The 19,426-nt window shown below is 40.0% G+C and overlaps 2 protein-coding genes across 6 annotated transcripts in view; one reads left to right on the top strand and one right to left on the bottom strand.

Annotated features, from left to right (window-relative positions):
- Positions 1-1,570: 1,570 nt before the first annotated feature.
- Positions 1,571-11,382, bottom strand: LOC131698858 (AP-5 complex subunit beta-1-like). 4 transcript variants are annotated; one of them, XM_058993440.1, is made up of 3 exons: positions 11,247-11,382; positions 9,945-10,150; positions 1,571-4,363 (listed from the first exon to the last, which is right to left on the bottom strand). In XM_058993440.1, the coding sequence occupies exons 2-3, from the start codon at positions 10,122-10,124 to the stop codon at positions 1,712-1,714; spliced, it is 2,832 nt and encodes a 943-aa protein (XP_058849423.1). In that variant the 5' UTR covers positions 10,125-10,150; positions 11,247-11,382; the 3' UTR covers positions 1,571-1,711. The 4 variants fall into 4 exon arrangements, with proteins under 4 accessions (XP_058849423.1, XP_058849425.1, XP_058849426.1 ...); XM_058993442.1 differs by having other exon boundaries at positions 9,945-10,106; XM_058993443.1 differs by lacking the exon at positions 11,247-11,382 and adding an exon at positions 11,082-11,234 and having other exon boundaries at positions 9,945-10,106.
- A 1,256-nt stretch (positions 11,383-12,638) lies between these two features.
- Positions 12,639-19,426, top strand: part of LOC117432225 (cell division control protein 42 homolog) — a 31,244-nt gene continuing 24,456 nt past the window's right edge. For both annotated transcript variants that reach the window (XM_034053817.3, XM_034053818.3), the window contains exon 1: positions 12,639-12,768. The gene's annotated coding sequence lies outside the window, so the exon portion shown is untranslated. The remainder of the gene's footprint in view (positions 12,769-19,426) is intronic.

Genomic DNA, 19,426 nt, shown 5'->3' with positions numbered 1-19,426 from the left:
CAAGGTGTCACAGTGACACAGCAGCATTGCAAGGTGTCACACTGACACAGCAGCATTGCAAGGTGTCACACTGACACAGCAGCATTGCAAGGTGGCATATTGACTTCTGATAATGTATACAGTTACAGTCCTGCTGCTTATCAATACATTGTGTCTGAAATACCCTTAACCCTGCAGTGTACAAAGTGTCTTTTTCAGTTTGCTCTTATCTTGTAAGTAGAAAAGAAAAAGCCATCAGCGTAGCCTCCACTTCAACTGTGAGCATTAATTACCAACCCATCATAGACATTACATATAATTTGATAATAAAGATAGTACATCCTGCACAACACAATAAGGTTTAAATGGTTAAAAAAAACTGCTGTGTAGAAAGAAAAATATATATACCGGATTTTGTCGAGTCAACGCCCTGATCTGAACAATGGCGCCCCCTCCCAACTTTCAACTTATAATACCTGAGGGGACATAATCACAGCTCACGTGAAATAACTGCTTAGAAGTAGGTGCTCTGTGCATTAATGATTCAGACAAGTGCTTGCATCATCAACGATGAAGGTTCAGATGACGAAGACGTGGAGTCTGGAGATTTCGGTTCAGATGATATAGACTCCGCAGTCTGATTGAGTATGCTTTCCTGTTACACTACAGTCCATATTTTGGGTTTTAATTTTTAATTTTTTTTAGACACTGCAAGAGCTTGTAACTCAGGCCTTTTTTTGTATTGAAGATTTGAATGCTATAGTGCTACTTTGGATATTACTTTATTATTTCGTGTTGTTTTTTCACACTGGACACTGCAATTTCCTACTTGCAGAGATTATGTAAAGCCCTTTATTTTAGTGGATCAAAAATGTCACGTGTTTATATATTTTAAATGCAGCGACTTTTATCGTAACGTTTTTCACCTACATACTGTGTGTGGTTTTTCATGACATGCATTTCCACTGAACACTAGCTTTAAAGTTTAATGTTTGTTTTGTGAAAATATTTGAAATGACAAAACAGTGGACAGACTGCAGCAACTTTAAATTGTATTTCACCAGTCAATACATGTTAACTGCACTTCTTGATTCTTTGGCGTGACTGTAAAGGTGACATCAATTGGCTAATTAAACAAAAGATTTTACAGTTTTGCAGGTAAATTGATTTTCTTTATTTACAGAGAAGCACTGAATTTTCTCCCGTCTGATGATTCATCAGACAATTCACAAATGCATCACAGCCCTGTTACTATCCAACCAGCGTAGCCAATATCACAGAATATTAAAAAGGTGCTCAGTTTTCAGCCCACCAGTGAGGTCCACAAGTGCAGATGTTTCCACATGATCAGAACTGGTTATTGTTAGGGATGTAACGAAACACTTTGTATTGATAAATTGTGATACTTTATTTATACGATATATTGTATCATAATAGAAAGACATTTTTTTGTAACAGGATTCAGAAAAGCAACAACATAGCTCATTGTAGTTCAACAAGTGGTTCTTGAATGAAGAACAAGTGTGTTTTGTAGTTGGTATGAATACATCCTTGCTAACTTATTACACGTTTGTATTTTAACAAAATAGTCCATCATTAAATGCTCATTTAATCTTATTAAGCATCGTACAAGTAGCCCATCAGGACCATCACATATATCGTGGTACATATCATATTGCAAACAGTATATCGTGATACATAATGTGACATCAGTGTATTGTTACACGTCTAATTACTGTGTACGATCAGCACTATAATCTGTGATGCACTTAATGTAGGAGTTTATAAAAGGCAAAAGCTTCCAGTTGTCAGTTATGATACTGACAATGGCTGCATCCTCTGAATTTTTGATCTTCAGCAAAACATAAAACTGAGGGGGTAGGAATAGCAGAACCTTGTAAGATTCAGGATTCAATTGCTTAGAAACCAGGTATTTATGAAAGCTGGACTCGATCACCTCCCTCAGAGACCTCTCACCTACTTCAAAGCAGAATAAGCTTGTGGCAGACTGGCTGGACTCTTCTGGACACAGGGACTTCCAGAGTTGGTGAAAGAGCTGCTCTCTGGAACCCTGAGACCAGTGGACAGGCACAGGGAGGGGCAGGAACAAGTCTGGGAAGCCTATAGGAATCGGATCCAGCTGGGTGTGCCAAGAAAGCCCATCCTCTGTGGTAAATATTGCACTGGCGTGAAGAACCGTGGGATAGGGCCTCCAAGGCTTGAGAGTCAAGGAAACCACACAAGGCTTCCTGTCGTAGATGAGGCACGGCACACTGACATCGCTAACTCGCTCGTAATTAGAGTCCGTCTGCTCAAAATGCAAACATATACAAAACAGTTTATGGTATAGTGCATCAACTTCGCCTGCAAAGGTTAGATGATATTTCAAAATTACCACAGAGGCAAATTCAGGGTTCAAGAACTGGTTTTGATAAACCTTTAACAGGTCTACATCAGGAGTACTGTCCTCTGGTCCACTGCTCGAATGATCAGGTTTACTAATACCATCTTCAGAAAGTTTGACAAGCTTCAGCACTGGCTGCCTGGTTCTATGGACAGTTAAACTGCTGGACAGTTCTTCGCTTTCAGCCATGATAGATGACAAGGACCTGATTTTTGCTTGACTCTCACCTGTTCCCATATTCAGGACCCCTGAGAGCTTCTCCTTGGAAAGGTTAGTCAGCAGGGTGTAATAGAAGCGAGCATGATCTTGGATGTCTACGTCCTCGAAGCTGTGCATCATGAATTGAAGAAGGTCGGCCAACTCGATGAAGACCTGATCCAGGTTAGGGTGCTGAAGCAAGTTTCGGCAAACTGAGAGAACAGCGTTGCCAATCCGCCAGTCTCCCAGTCCACAAAGGCTGGAGTTAATGAGGAGATTGAGCAGGAAGCGCACTGTGCTCCTCTGTGAAGCCTGTTCCTCTTTGGCCACCCTGCCTAAGACCTTCAGGTGCCATTGCAGGCTTTGGTGGACCAACTGCTGTAGAGGGAGCTCAACAATCAACATCTGTAGGGCCTTCAGCAAGTCAGTGGGCCAGCTGGAGTCCTCCAAAAGCTTCTGGGTGGAGTCCACCAGGTTGATCAAGTTAGGGGCCAAGGTGTAGTGGCTCCGGTAGAGCTCAGAAAGACTTTCTATCAAGTCTCTTGTGTACTTTTCATTGAGGTAGAAATTCTGCATAAAGATGTAGACTGCTCTGAAAAAGGTGGTGGTCATTTCTCTGGTGCCATGGTGGTCAACAATTTTATGGAGAGCCATCAGGTGGTCAAAGATGTAGCCGATTCCTTCCTCTTCATCAGCTTCTAGGTAGGCCAGACTCAGGATGTTTAAGCGGGACAGCATGGTGCTGCTGTCATTAAAGACGGTGGGGAAAAGGGAGGCGGCCATTCGAGGGGTCACCAACACAGGCAAGCTCTCCTCCCCGTTGGAGGAGATAGGACGGTTCTCTGGGAAGTGGAGGATACATTCAATATAAAATAGCTTCTGTGGGGTGGACAGCAGTGGGTGCTGGGCCATGCCCACCAGCCGCTTCAGAAGAAAGTTCTCATCCTCAGCTGTGAAGAGGCTGTCTGTGAAGGTCCCTTTCATTTGCAGCGTGGAGTGCAGAAGGGAGATCTCCACAGTCCCAAAGAGACGAAGAAGCTGAGACTTGAAGATGGCCGGAGACAAGGACTGGACCATGGAGACCACCTGAGTCAGCTCACGAAGCAAAGCGGCCTGCGTCACTGGGGTGAGCAGATAGCACTCCTCTAAAAGCAAGGAAACAACTGATTTCAACTCTTTGGTTTCCACGTTGGATGGAAGAACAGGGATCTGACTCATTGTTGTCAATTGAACCAGTTCCAGTGGTTTTTCTGTTGCCTTCCAGGCAAACCCTTCATTGCTTGCTAAAAGCTTCTTTAGATCTCCATCCATCACCTCTTTCTGCAAAGTCAGGCAATGCACCGCGTTCCTTAGGGCCACTCCATACAGGAGAGTGTATGCTTGGTGCAAAGGTGTCATCTCCTGCTGCTTCAGGGAATAAAGAGCCTCCAGCTTATGGGAAAGCAGCCCTGGGCAGCAGGTTTCCATTTCTCTAAGGCAATCACACGCTATGGCTCTCAAGGGTCTAAACATCCCACCATGCTTTTGATCATTTGTATCCTGTGCTGTCTGAAACAAGAGATCTAGAAAGCCCTCAGCCACTTTAACCCCCTGCTTCACAAAGGAGGTGGATATTAATACGGTGGTGATGGATAGCATCAGGTGGCACTTGAGATTCACAGATTTGGGCGTGTGAGCCGTTCGAGAGAAGATGCCCAGTAAAGCGACTGCTGTCTGCTCTCCCACTTGCGGGGACGGGCACAGGATAGTTGGATGCTCCTGCAGGGGGCCTAGCATTAATACCTGCAATATAAAAAGAGAAGAAAGTGTGATAGTAAAAATAATTATAAAATAACAACATAACATCATGAACTGATTATATTCAGATTATTTTATTAATGTTATTATTTGTTAGAATTAAACAAATGTAGAATATTTACGTTGCTATTTGATGTGTTATTTTATTCTGAATACAGCAAAAATAATGGTACTCTGTTGTGTACTGTGCAGCTAATGTGGTACTGTAGCTTTAATTGGAAGACCGACGCTGCTCACTGCTTGAGTTAAGCCTGGGCACCGCTAGCGGGGAGCAATGTGGGGTGATACCGCAAAATTGGTGGACACACATAAAACAGCGTATGCAGCGCCGGTTTCCAAAGAAAATCATGCCTCTACCAACACAGCCAAACTGGCCATCAATTATGGACTGGAGTTCCAGTGATGATGAGATGGAAGAGGAAGAATTTCAGACTAATTGATATGCAGTTAATTTATTGAAGAACATATTAAATATTAAATACATAAAAAAAATGCCTTATGATTCTGAAAGCTTCATTTTTCCCTTAACTTTCTGTTCTTACAGAATTAAATATCAAGAGCTGTGTTACCCCTAACAGACACCAAACAGAACCAGGCCAACATGTTTTGAATGTAATTTGGGATTAACATGTCTTCTTGTTACTGTGTGTGATGAAGTAGTATAAGAGATTAATCACACAAATCAAGTTTTCATCCAGATATGACGTATCATGCAATCCCAAACCGATTGGTTGGGGCTAGAGTTGCCGCCACGGGAAAATCTCTCAGCTGCAAAATACGCTTGCCTAGCGATATTTTGCCTTTCTAAAATTCTTCCGCTGCGTGAGAACGTGAGTTCAGTCTCATAAAAATAATTGGTGAGCGATATGCGCGGCAAAATGCTGCTTTTTCCACATGATACTGGGCCACTCATGTGTGTCCTACGCTTTAGGCTGTGTTTTCATATGATCTGCTTCAGATCATGTTCAGGTTAAGTGAATTTTCTGCATCACGATGAGGTCTTTCGCAAGACAACCCCACTTCGAATACGAAAAGATTTCAGGGTTCTAAAAATGTATATATATATATATATATATATATATATATATATATATATATATATATATATATATATATATATCTATATCAAGTCACATCAGCTCTATGTTCACAGACGAAAAAATGAAGCTTTCAAAGAAAAGAACACCATACCTACAGTGAAACATGGAGGAGGCTCGGTTATGTTTTGGGGCTGCTTTGCTGCGCCTGGCACAGGGTGCCTTGAATCTGTGCAGGGCACAATGAAATCTCAAGACTATCAAGGCATTCTGGAGCGAAACGTACTGCCCAGTGTCAGAAAGCTCTGTCTCAGTCGCAGGTCATGGGTCCTCCAACAGGATAATGACCCAAAACACACAGCTAAAAGCACCCAAGAATGGATAAGAACAAAACATTGGACTATTCTGAAGTGGCCTTCTATGAGTCCTGATCTGAATCCTATCGAACATCTATGGAAAGAGCTGAAACTTGCAGTCTGGAGAAGGCACCCATCAAACCTGAGACAGCTGGAGCAGTTTGCTCAGGAAGAGTGGGCCAAACTACCTTTTAACAGGTGCAGAAGTCTCATTGAGAGCTACAGAAAACGTTTGATTGCAGTGATTGCCTCTAAAGGTTGTGCAACAAAATATTAGGTTAGCGGTCCCATCATTTTTGTCCATGCCATTTTCATTTGTTTTATTATTTACAATATTATGTTGAATAAAAAATCAAAAGCAAAGTCTGATTTCTATTAAATATGGAATAAACAATGGTGGATGCCAATGGTCAATGGTCAATGGAACAGAGCAGGATCAGTTTCCTCATCAGGTCAACATATGATGTTCTCCCATCACCACAGAACCTAAACCTCTGGGTAGGAGAGGATCCCTCATGTCCTTTGTGTTCATCACCTGCAACATTAAGGCACATTTTGACAGGATGTAAGGTGGCTCTTAGCCAAGGACGGTTTACTTGGCGCCATGACCAGGTGCTGCGATGTTTGGCCTTAGCATTGGAAGACAAGCGTAACATGACCAATAAGTTGTCACCTGTTCCATCAAAACATTACACACAAAAGACAACATTCCTCCGCCCAGGAGAGCAACCACCAAGAAAAGGTGTTAAAACCAATTCTCGCCCAGGACAACTGGAAGCTGCTAGAGACTGGAAAATGCTAGCAGATGTTGGTCAACGGCTTATTTTTCCACCTGAGATTGCCACCACTAACCTTCGACCAGATATTGTCTTGTGGTCTGGATCAGCACGCCTTGTTCACCTGGTAGAGTTAACAGTGCCATGGGAGGATGCTGTAGATGAGGCATATGAGAGGAAGAAACTGCGGTATGCTCAACTAGCCACTGAAGCGGAACAGCGAGGATGGAGAGTTCGGGTTTACCCAGTGGAAGTGGGTTGTCGAGGATTTGTGGCACACTCTACAACCCGGTTTCTCAGAGACGTCGGATTCAGTGGCCAAGAGTTGCGTCGCACAGTGAAGAACTTATCTGAAGCAGCAGAAAGGAGCAGCAACTGGCTGTGGTTGAGACGGAAAGATTCTGGCTGGGGACAGGTAAGTAAGCTGGGCTGAGTTGAGTGGGGGACGGAGGGGGGTGATGCTGGGACGCCAGAATCACCGTCGAGCCCTCTTGAGGTGTCGTGGGCTAGTCGACGAAACACTGAGGATGGAAGGTGCCCACTTGAAAACCCCAGAGATGTACCCTACTTAGCTCAATCCAGACGGTTGTCATGCTGATGCGCTGGGGAGGCCGCACTTTGGTTGATCCCCGGAGCCAGCATCGCAGCCGTTGTGTGTGCTGATGCGCCAGGGAGGCAAAATAAGCTGATCCCTGGAGCCAGCATTACACTTCAGCCATTAACACCAGACAGAAGGATATCTACATCATCATATGGAAGGAAACGTAAATGGATGGAGACACATATGGATCACATTAGTTTACTGTAAAGCTACGTCTTAGTTGGTGCTTATCTTGGCGAGAGCCGAGTTCAAATCAGCATGAAGTTTTAACATCTACTCTCGTGTAATGGAAATCATGTCAGTTTCAAGTTATTTCAGAGAAAACTGTGCATTCTTCGTTTTTTGTGGAGGGGTACCAACAAATTTGAGCACGTCTGTATTAAGCACGGCGTCATCCTGAATTTTGCATTATTTTGATGTTTTAAAAGTACATCTAATTTATAATACGAAAGTTCACATTTTAAAAATACATTAATATAAGCGTAAGTAATCACACAGACAAAATGCAATGAACCGCAGACGCATATCTCAAAATAATGCAAGACAGATGGCCAATCTTAATCTGGCTTAATGTAGCATGCAAATAGCATTTGGTACCTAAACGCCAAATAATGGAATAAAATGGTTAAATAATACGTTAGTATGGGGTGTTTGCCTATGAGACTGACAATGATTGTTATGTATAGGGTTTGTTGTATCTTAATATAAAGTAAACTTGATTATACTGTGTTTGTATTTGTAGCAATAGTAACAATAAAAAGCAGTCTGCGAGCGTACGTGAGTTTTTTCTTTCTCTCACAATATATAAATATCTCTCTCTCTCTATATATAATTATTTATAGACAATTTACTGATGTTTTCATTAGGTTGTTAATTGTACAATTACTAAACTACAATACTGCTGTTTTCTAATTTTATTGGACATATTGACATGGGTCAGACAAGGCATTGCTTTAGAGACATTATACTTGGATTTATATACATTAACCACAATTGCCACGGCCACAGACCAGAATCTTAATTTGTTAATGTATGCCCCAGTTCCTTTGTGGCAAAGTATTGTTCAAAATTAAAATACATTGAGAGCTTGGAGTTCTTACGGCATTGCTATGCCAGGATAGCACAGTAGCTGTATTAGCTGTTTAATATTTATTTTAAATGTAAAACACTCATTTATAAAAAAAAAAAGAATATAAAGTTGCCAAGAATTACTAAAGTTTGCTTGCAGTTTATTACAATGTAATAAAAAAAAAAAAAAAACAATGCTTATGTTGATGAAATAAAGCCAGCTCAGTTTTCTCATTGGGCTGATTTTGCACTTTTATTGATATTGGCAGGGTGGGATGTGCAAGTTTTCATCTGCAAACTAGAGCCTTTCAGTTATTGTAAGAAGGTATCAACAATCTGTGGAATTGTACAGTGGGGTTCTGTAAAACAATTGATGTGTTCTTTGATATTGCCTCTAGGTTAAAATGTGTGAGGAACTGCACATACGGTTACCATAGGACTCCATGTACAGAAGGCCAGTTCAGGCTTTTCAACTCACAACCAAGTGCATTCTGGTAAGTGTAGTCCTGCTGTGAAAGGTAGGGTGCGTTGGTAAATTCACCGCTGCATGCACCGATGTAAAGCGGATTCACCAAACCATTGTTAAATTCACCAGGAGTTGCTCAACGAACTGTTAAATTCACCGGTGCATCATCGCTGAAGCAACGGATTCACCGGGGTTGAGAGTGGGTGAACTGCAGCAAAACAAAAATGGTCGCTACCACTGTGGAAGTTTGTCTTGTACAGAGATACTGTTATCAATGTAATTGCAGATTCAGAGACACCAAATCTTTTGAAAGTGGGTATGGAGTTGTGTATTTTTAATAAACATATAATAGCGCTAATAAACATATTGATAAACAATATCACATTTGCCAACTTATCCAGAGTAGCCAACTGAGCTGGTGACGTACAAGAATTCAATGAGAGAGAGAACAGCTTATTTTTATTATCGTGTATGCTATTTGTCCTTTTATACTTCAAACAAATACGTTACAAAGTTGCGAAAAGTGAGCGAACTGTATTTGAAAGTGCATCCATTAATATATTCATATTTATAAATATTTACAGTTGCAGGCTAGCTGCTTTCTACATTTTAATGTAACAACAAGCTAGCTCCTATAGTCGGTTAAAGATAACTAAACCTTCGTCCCAATAAGCTTTCAGCTCGCACAGGTCAACCACAGCCTTGCATGCCGCAGCAGCAACCTTTCTATTATTATTATCAGCTTTGTTGATTCACCAAACTGCTGTTAAATTCCTCCACCGATGAGCACCAAGTGATGTCACTTCCGACTCAGCGATGCAGAGAACCAATTAATTTAACAACACACCTGTAACTGAGACAAGTAAAACATACCAGCATGCATGGCGATGCGAGTTGAAAAGCCTGAACTGTCCTAAACTGTTCTAGTGTACATGGAGTCATATTGTAACCTTAACTGCACGGCTTACCATAGCAGATTGGTGAAATTAACAGGACTCAAAAAGACCAATGTTGCAAATTTTAAAGGGCTATAGTCAGCATTCTTCAAATGACTCAAATGTGATATAACGTGTTCTGTGTATATAGGTTTTTAGACCATGGTATTAAAAACAAGAAAAACAACTCCAGCCTCTCAAGCATTGTTTTTTGTTGTTATCTGTGCATACTTGATTCTAGTGAACTTTGTGATTAATTTTGAGACGTCTTTATAGGCTGTAGGATGTTCCGTTAGGAGTCAGGTGAGTCTGAAAGAGCCTCATTACCTTTGTGCTCTCGCTGACCTTGTCATCCTTGAGGTCCTGCAGCAGGTCAGACAGGAAGTCCTCCGGAGTGGTGCTGGAGAGGAAATGGCTGGGGCTGCAGGAGAACGCCGCTACTCTCTGGGGCCAGCCTTCAGGGTTTGGTGCTGCCATTGCGGAGTCTCCCTGCAAAGAGGCAATCATCAAACTGCTTTACTTCTCAAAGTACACTGTAAAAAAAAAAATGGACAATGAATCAATGATAATGTGACAGCTGTTTTTTTTTATATATATATATATAAAATATATGTTTCCTGCTAAGCAAGGCTTTCTCCTAAACCACAATATTCCAGACATGTTTTCATTCATATTTAGCTATAGAGATTTCATATGCCCCAAATTCTTTGCACTTTCCAACTTTCTGGGGGAATTTCATAACGGTACTACTGTTACTGTCATCCCTCCCTGCACCTGTGTATCTGTGCACAGTGCTGCCAAGGTCAGATAGCAGCAGTATATTATCATGACTTGCGTTATCAACCGCAAAATTAAACCAATTAATATTTATTATTATTATTATTATTTTTTTAGCAGACACCCTTATCCAGGGCGACTTACAATTGTTACAAGTTATCACATTATTTTTTACATACAAGTACCCATTTATACAGTTGTTTTTTTTTTTTTTTTTTTTACTGGAGCAATCTAGGTAAAGTACCTTGCTCAAGGGTACAGCAGCAGTGTCACTCTGCTGGGATTGAACCCACGACCCTCCGGTCAAGAGTCCAGAGCCCTAACCACTACTCCACACTGCTGCCCTATTAATACATTGTGGATGACTGTGATAGTGCGTGGACTGACTCTTCATGTACACTGGTTAGCTACTAATATTGCTTTCTATTTAAAGTTTTTCCGTGGTAAAGTCCCAATATTACTGCAATAGACGCATAATATGAATTGTCAATACTATAGTGATATATCAGTATTTCCTATTGCATGAACACAGGGATTTCTAAAGAGAATTTACACTTTTAACAAGGCCCTTCTGTTCAGAGGTCACGTTTTTTTGTACAACCCTAGATCCTGTTATATCTATATTATGATTCTCACAAAATATCGTTTTCAAAAGCCATGCATAACTTGTTAAAAGTGTTTACTTACTTTTTTACAGCACCGGAAAACATGCAACGTACGTTTTTCCTGCTCTTTTTAAATTATGCCGCTGTGAATTTTGCTTATAAATGATCGTCACAAAATACAAATGATAACAGTTACATATCATACAGAAATATGCGGTATTATTTAAATATTCTGTTGCCACTTTACCTTATTAATATTTTGTTACATTCCACCGTTCCTGCATTCACGGTCATGTGATCACACCCCTGTCACATGACCAGTGCGGTGACGCTCTGTTTTCAAATTGCTCCCGAACGCCTTCCAGTGGGATCAAATCAAGGCTTTTTTGACTAAAACAGAAAGTAGGCCAATATACCGTGCTATACATTTTTATACCGTGCTTTTCTGAAGCTATTTTAAACATGTATGACGTTTTCTGCAGTATACTATTATTTACATAGGTTGACATAATGTATACAGTAAAATGTAGGATGTTGATGTATGACTTGCATATTAGCTGTAAATGATATATCCCACAATATACTAGGTATGTTACTGCTGCCTAACAGGATTCATATTTATTGGTTTTTTTAGAAAGGATTCTTTATTTCTGTTTTTTTTTATTTCTTAGTAGACACCCTTATCCAGAGCGACTTACAATTGTTACAAGATATCACATTATTTTTACATACAATTCCCCATTTATACAGTTGGGTTTTTACTGGAGCAATCTAGGTAAAGTACCTTGCTCAAGGGTACAGCAACAGTGTCCCCCACCTGGGATTGAACCCACGACCCTCCGGTCAAGAGTCCAGAGCCCTAACCACTACTCCACACCGCTGCCCTTATTATACAAAGTGTCCGGTAAGTCAGGCATCTGGGGCATTAATATAGGTCGGCGCTCTATTTTCAGGTGTGAAATCTCTAATAAGAGAGGCACGAATTCAGATAATTTTCATTTGTGTTGCAGATATCAGCGCTGTGTGGCAAGCCCAGAGCCTGAGCAGCATCAAATTACACGGCTCTACATTTCTATCACTGCCCTCTTACCTAGGGTCTGTCTGAGCCGTACAGCAATTACAATATTGTGCTTTGTTTAATTTTTCAGGTGCCGCTCTTAAATTGTTGCCAGATTATCTTTCACCATAGTAACACAGGCTGGATCAGCAGTGTCTGTACAGGGTTAAGAGACAGCGCCATCTAGTGTTGCATTGCTGTTAATACACAGTACTAGTTCACAAGATGGTGCTTGCTCTTAGCCGGTGTTAAATCTATATTTGGTGTACTGTATTTGTTATTGAACATATAATGACATACAGTATTCAGATAGTTAATTATATAATGTTAGAAAAATAACAGCGGTGTGTCACTGATTAAATTATAAATACTGTAAAGCTATAAATATTTGCCTAATCACACCCATAAAACCTATTTTGCTCCAGAAATTTTGGCGACCTGTTGCAATATACGAAGTATGTATTGTTAGTGGAATTTGATTTCATGCGAAAAATGTTTGCAGGTTTTTTTCAAACTCTGTTACTCCTAAAAATACACACAGATTAAAGCTTTATGTATATGTCAAAAATACCAACCTACGTGGACGTGCATATGGTGCGCGGAAATCTGACGCAACGTGCGTGCTGTGCGTGCCCCTGTAGTTGTGAGTGAGAAACCCCGAGCGCGAAGCTGCCAACGCCCGGCACAGACACACAAACATCAGAACGATACGGTAAGAAACCCGGGCTAGAAAATAATTCAAAATATTCTGATAATGTGCTCGTTTTTACACTCTATTTACTGTAATGACGTGTTTTAGGTTATATTAACGCAGAAGGTGATCGCCGCTTTATGGTTTGCTTGTGATGTGACCCGAGGTGGGGTTGAGGACAGAGATTGTATTTTTGGTTCGACTCGGAATCCCCTGTTGAAAATGTCTATGGAGGAAGTGCATTTCAACATTGAATTAAATACTAGCTGTTAAAAAGGAGCGACGCGTTTAAACGCGTTTTCATTGGATTCTGAATGGCGTGTTAATGATTACAGTGAAGTTTGTTTTCGTATTTCTATATCCGATGCAGTCAGTTTTGTCCCTCAGTATAGCGGAATGGCGAGTTTTACTGCGCTGACTATTCAGGATGGGAGGAAGGAAGGCGCACTAGACTAGCACAACACACACAAACTGCCGAGAAATTGAAATTATGCGACACAACAGCAAATGGAATATGTGAAATGAAATGCAAGAATTCATTATTTTATTTAAGAATCATTGGAAAACTCTATTGTATGAATGTATGTCTCAAGAAACCATTTAAACATCCGGTGGGAAGATGGTGGTACTGAAAAAAGGGGTTGCACGACATGTCACGTCTGCAGCATAGTGTAGTGCAACTGCTGCAGGATGAGCATTTGAAGGATAATCAAAGCATGTAGCTACCTAAACTATCACATTGAAAAGGGGTCGGATAATTCTGGTAGTAATTCAGTTAAGCTGTGTAAAATGACAAGCAATTTCTGGGTGTTACTTTGCTTGAACAGTGAGTAAGAAAAGGAGTGTCGACAAGGACTAAAAATGTACATAAATCTTATTACAGTATTATCTTTTATCTTTTATTGTTAAATAATTGGAGCGAGTCATTTTGCTGACTGTCTGTCATTATAACGGCTGTTGTCACCCAAGCATTTCACAACTCGCTCCCCCTTCCTGTAGATTTATTAACGTCTTTTGGCTGTAGTGTTGGGATATTCTTTATACAGAATTTCAGTGCAATGATGTGAGAGTGCATGGATTATGAAGATACACTAACTGAATTAAACAACGTATGCTTAAATAACATATATACCGATAATTCTTGTGTTTTGATTATGATAGACACCTTGTTTCAAAGTGTGTTTGCAGTAAATGAGTACAGTTATCAGATCAGAGTGAATACTTTCATTGCACTTTAATTATCTTTCTGCATCTAATTTTTTTAATTGAATGAGGAACGTTTCTTGTTTTGTCACTTGGGTTTCTAATACGTCAAATATACAACTTCTAATCTTGCAACTTTTTTTAATTTAATACATGTTTTTGAGCTTTAAGGCCATGGGTGCTTTGTAAGTTTGTGGTGGGAAACTTGGTTATTGGCAAAACATTGTGGTTAGTGAGGAGGAAAACATATCTGCCACTGCTGTTGGTTAACTGTAAGCAAACTTTTGACCAAGATTTATTCCCTGAAACATTTAACATGTAAATTGTAATAGGATAGCTTCTGTTTATCCAAAATAGTGTACTGTTTTGTAACTGCCAAATTGCCTTGACCTTGTTTAAGTCCCTTAGCAAACACCTCAAAGCTGGTATTGCTTACTGAACAAAAGGGCTTTTCATCTTTTCTTTATTCAAAGAGTTGGTACTGGTAGGTCAATTTATGTTCCTTATTTGGAATTCCCAGGATGGGTTTATTGGAAATAATATGCAGTTTTTTTTCCATTTCTCTTTCTGTGGCACTTCCCACAAAGGCTTAATGTTTAGAAATGTTTTCATGACCTCCAGACACAAACATTCTAAAGCCCCTTTCACACTGGCATGCTCTACCCGGGTCGGCTACGCTTTTGATAAAACATGGTTGACCTGGGTGACAGACGCAAGTAAACAATGCGCATATCAATGCCCTGGAAGCAGCTTGTTACGGACGCTTCCATCCAAGCTTCTCTGGATTGAACCGTCGGCCCACGTTGATTAGATCAAATCTTTCTTCATCCCTACTGCAATCAGGCTAATGCTGTGTCTCGGTCAACAAAAATATGCCTAAACAGAATAAACCCATGTACTTGTGGAAGTGAAACCTTCACGCAGGCGTGGCTGTTTGTTATTTCGCCGGCTTATGAACCGCCATCATGCGTTTTGTCTCGCTCGACCCGGGTCAAAGCGTGTCAACCCACATCGTGAGGTATGACCCAGGTACCTGGTTTTACACTATGCAGGATTGTGACCCGGCTAGCCATAACCTGGGTCAAGACCCGGCTAGGAGTGCCAGTGTGAAAGGGGCTTTAGACAACAGTTTCTGCCACTAGCAGGGACAACACCCGTACAATGTCTTTTAAGCGTGTGAGCAGTTGAAAGGGACCTCAAACTCTGCTTCTCTGTAGGCTTTGTTTCATTGCTGCTCATTCTTTACTCTGCTTCCATCTCTTCCTTTAGTACTGACATGAGATTCACCCCTTATGATAAGAGCCTTGGATAGTGTTTTTATAAGCCAATTGTTTCCCACAAGAGGACCTTATTGTTCTTAAATTTGGATTATTAATGCACGTTACCCATTTAGCCATCATTAACCTTCCTTCCTCAAGAAGTGATGGGGATGGAAATAGACTGCTTGCCACATGAGTGGAGATCAACACTGTTCCCACAAAGCTTTGCTACCAGAAAAAAAAATATTGCAATTAGAACTGTCTGCATGAATGCTGGATTGTCACCTTGCACTAGTATTAAAAACACCATTTATCTTCCTAAAGTATATTAAAATGACCGATTTTAACATTTTGTGGAATAACTTGCGTTCACAAGATTCATGTAGAAATGTAAGTGTGATATACAGATGGACACCTCCCAATATCCCCACAATCTGATACAATCAATCACTTATATATAGAATGTTAAAGCTAAGTGTCATCATGTTTTTCTGCCTCTACTACTGGATATCTCCATCTCTGGTGATTTCATCCCTTGGATAATGATGTGTTTGTTTGTTGTTCATTGTCTTGGTGCTACTTTTTAAGAACACAGGAATCGGAGAGGCAAGCCTTGGATATCAACAGGAATACTTGTATGTTTTTCTAGTGCACATCTAGGCCTGCTTATTATCCTGTGCTGGGAATGCATGCCCTGCACAGTGTGGAGGCAGGTGTGCGTACATACATACACATGGCACACTTAGGACCACTTGTCCATTTGTCCCAAAACTTGGATTATGTACCATTTACACTGGCGTATATGTAGGCTATTTGTCTGTCCACTTATATTTTCAAATATATCTGTGACAAAACTTGAAAGGGACATTATTTTGCACTAGTTAATAGTATCAGAATGCAGGGGTATATGGAGGCACCTCCTTTGTATGCCAAAATGACATTTTTACATCTACATACAGTAGGGATGAAACTAGGGTTGGGATGATTTACGTTAACTCTGTAATATCGTATCCGATAGAAGTCGGTAAAAAAACTGCATTATAAAAATAATTCGAGTTATCGGAAGTGTACGTTATTGTATTAATTATGACGATTTTTAATGACCGCTGAAGTTGTTATGCTATTTTTACGTTTATTCCATCTGTTGTAGTCCTATTTAATTAGCCGCCACTTCTGCTCTAATGATGATGGCCCAGTGGTTGTGAGAGATTTTGTTGTGAAAAGGCGGAGAGTGGAAGCAACAGTGAGAACACTCTTTCAAAACTGCTTCACAAAAAAGAAAAACACAAGGTGTTGGAGAACATGGAGGTGCCCTATGTATAAAATATGCAAAACTAAGGTTATCATACCAACAGAAAACAATTCTGGACTCATTTAGAAAACAGCAGGTACGCTATGTATTTTTCTTGCAGCCACACGTACACTGTGAACTATTCTATGTACATTTCAAATTGATTTATTTTTTGTGTGCAGTATATGGAAGGTACTGCATGGTATAGCATGTAAATGCAGCAATATGAACTATTTGTTTTGCGTTTTATTAAGTAGTTGGATAAAAAAGTGCACTAAATTCCTTTTAGTTTCAACTTTAAAATGTTTTATTTTCGAATTCTACAGTAATGTGTACAGAGAAGGCATGATTTATTGTGTGTCACTGTTATATATATATATATATATATATATATATATATATATATATATATATATATTGTGAGACAGCAGGGAGGGGGTTAAGTCCTCCCTGCAGAAAAACATGTGTGTAGGCACATTGTGGGTTTGTTTTGTTTAATTGTTTTTGTTAATTGTTTTATTGTTAATTATCACCTGCACCTGGCTATAATTGTAAATTAGAGCCAGGTGCAGGGTTTATAAGGAGAGCAGTCTGCCTGCTCCTGGCTGCTGTGTTGTTTATTTTGTGTTACAGGTAAACAGCTTAGCTGTCCTGTCTTTTAGTTTAGGTTCCTGTTTTGTTTAGTTATTGCTCAAAGAGAGCTAGGTGTTTGTTTTGTTTATTGTGTTTTTGTTTTTGTGTTTTTATTAAAAATAGCACAACCGCGCTTTAAAAAATCAATTTCTGTGCCTGGGTCAGTGTTTTTAAAGGGGCAACAAATTGCGGTGAGGGTAATTTGCGAATGTTTTTTGAAAGTGACGACAAAAAAAAAAGTGGAATCGTCACTAGTGACGATCGTTTCTGTTTGTACTATAAAAAAAAAATCCCTTTTGTTAAAGTCACACACAACGTCTCGTTCTTTAAAAGAAGGGATCGCTAAACCATCAGCGCCTCAGCCTCTCGATTCATTGACTCTGCAACGTTCTCATCCCGTGGTAGATGATGTAAATGCAGTCAGCCAAGCAGCGCCTCAGTTTAATGTTGCGTGTCAGTTACCATGGTAACCCAGACCGCTTTATGAGGCTGTACTCGGTGCTGCTGTAGCTTTCAGCCTCACATTATTCTTTGCAACCTGACAGCTTCTGCGGCTGCGCTTTCACGATTACAGAGAGTTCTGCTCAAACCTTTGCATCCGCAGTGTTCGCGCCATTGCGCCAATGCCCCAATGCCCCACTGAAATAAAAAATGTCCCGCTGAAATTCTCTTAACGCGCCCGTGTGTCCCCCTTCCCTGACCAGACGCAATCAATACCGATACGCAGTAAATGAATGCATTTTGTATTACCATGACATGTCTGACGACAGGCTAATCTTTTTACTTGTTTGTTTACACTTGCGTTTTCATAATTAAACTCCCGTGTTTTATTCTCCAGTCCAGTAGAATGCGCTCACACACCCTCCCTGGTTACAGTCAGTTTCACAGTAAAGCTTGGACGACAACATCAGGCTTGTTAATAACAACATGGCCCGGTGCAAATATAACCTTGTATCCCTGTTACACCCGACCATTACTTCTGGAAGAATAAGTAATAAGCTTCGACAGTGACTGCTGAAATATAGGTTATTATAGTTGTGCTTAAAAATACTGTGTGCAGAAGATTTGTGAACCGAAAACGCATCATTAACTAAAAAAAAAAAAAAAAGCAGACGGTAAAGTTATAAAATATGTGAAATGTATCTTTTCTATGACCAAAAATGCTAAAATTCAGGGCCAAAATTATTCTGTATGTGTTAAGCACCAACTGTCTCTGGACCATTTCGCCAGTAGGCCTATCGAGCATGATAAAACGGCACTGTATATATGCCTACAATACATCTTGCATTGAGAAAACACCACTGGAATCGGAATAAAGGAAATTATTATGTAATACAGTTCACGTGCAGCATGGTTTTGGTAAGTAGCATTTTCTAAACTATATAATTATGTGCAGTATTAAAATAAGTAAAAAATAGCAAATCCACAAAACCAACGAAATACATAGTGTATATTTGACATTTTATTTGTAGTGTTCTGTGTAACACGGGCCATCGTTTAACCTGAAGCAGATATACGCGTTTATCATATTATCAACAACACCAACGTGTGTTGTAAAAATAAAGCAACAATTGTTTTGAAAACTGTCCAAAATATTTACTTGGTGGCCAAGAATGAAAAATGTCAATCAACGTTTAGTCACTAACACCAGACTGATGTGCTGTGACCGAGCGTTCAGTGCACACACGACTAATTGACATAGTAAATATGTACATTTTAAATAAGCCCTGTTGTTTAAATGTAATATAAACAGTTGGGCGGTTACTGCAGTCTGTCTGGGATTTAAAAAACTAAAAGCCTAGTCTTTAACTCATTTTATTTCCTGTGTGCGTTCATGCCTGCAAGTCGATATTTATTTGTTTCAATGACTCGATTAAAGTTTATTGTAACTTAAGTATTGGTTCATTTCAAAATACAGAATGTATGGCCAGTCAGAAACCGCAGTATTGTCATGCGGTCTAGTTTGACATGCCGTTACGTCTGGTGTGAGCTTAGTAAGAGTTTTTAGCTTTCAATCCAGTGAAAAAATGTGGATTGTTTGCTCAATACTAGTACATTACTAGCAAAGGGCGATCAAGACGAAATACCATCAAGATTAAAAACGCCAAAAATGTCTTGCGACTGAAGCTCTCTCTAATTTCCCTGCCATCATCAGTGATTTGTGTGGTAACAAGCAGGGACATCCATTACACTGATACTAGGTAAACATTTTATTATTATTTTTTAATTAGCATCAGTACTGTACGTTTTAGTCACCAATAATTTAAAAATGCCAGTAATATGTTTTCGTATT

This window comes from Acipenser ruthenus, chromosome 20, assembly GCF_902713425.1.
Source record: "Acipenser ruthenus chromosome 20, fAciRut3.2 maternal haplotype, whole genome shotgun sequence".
Taxonomy (NCBI): Eukaryota; Metazoa; Chordata; class Actinopteri; order Acipenseriformes; family Acipenseridae; genus Acipenser; species Acipenser ruthenus.
This window is presented reverse-complemented; position numbering and strand designations above follow the sequence as displayed.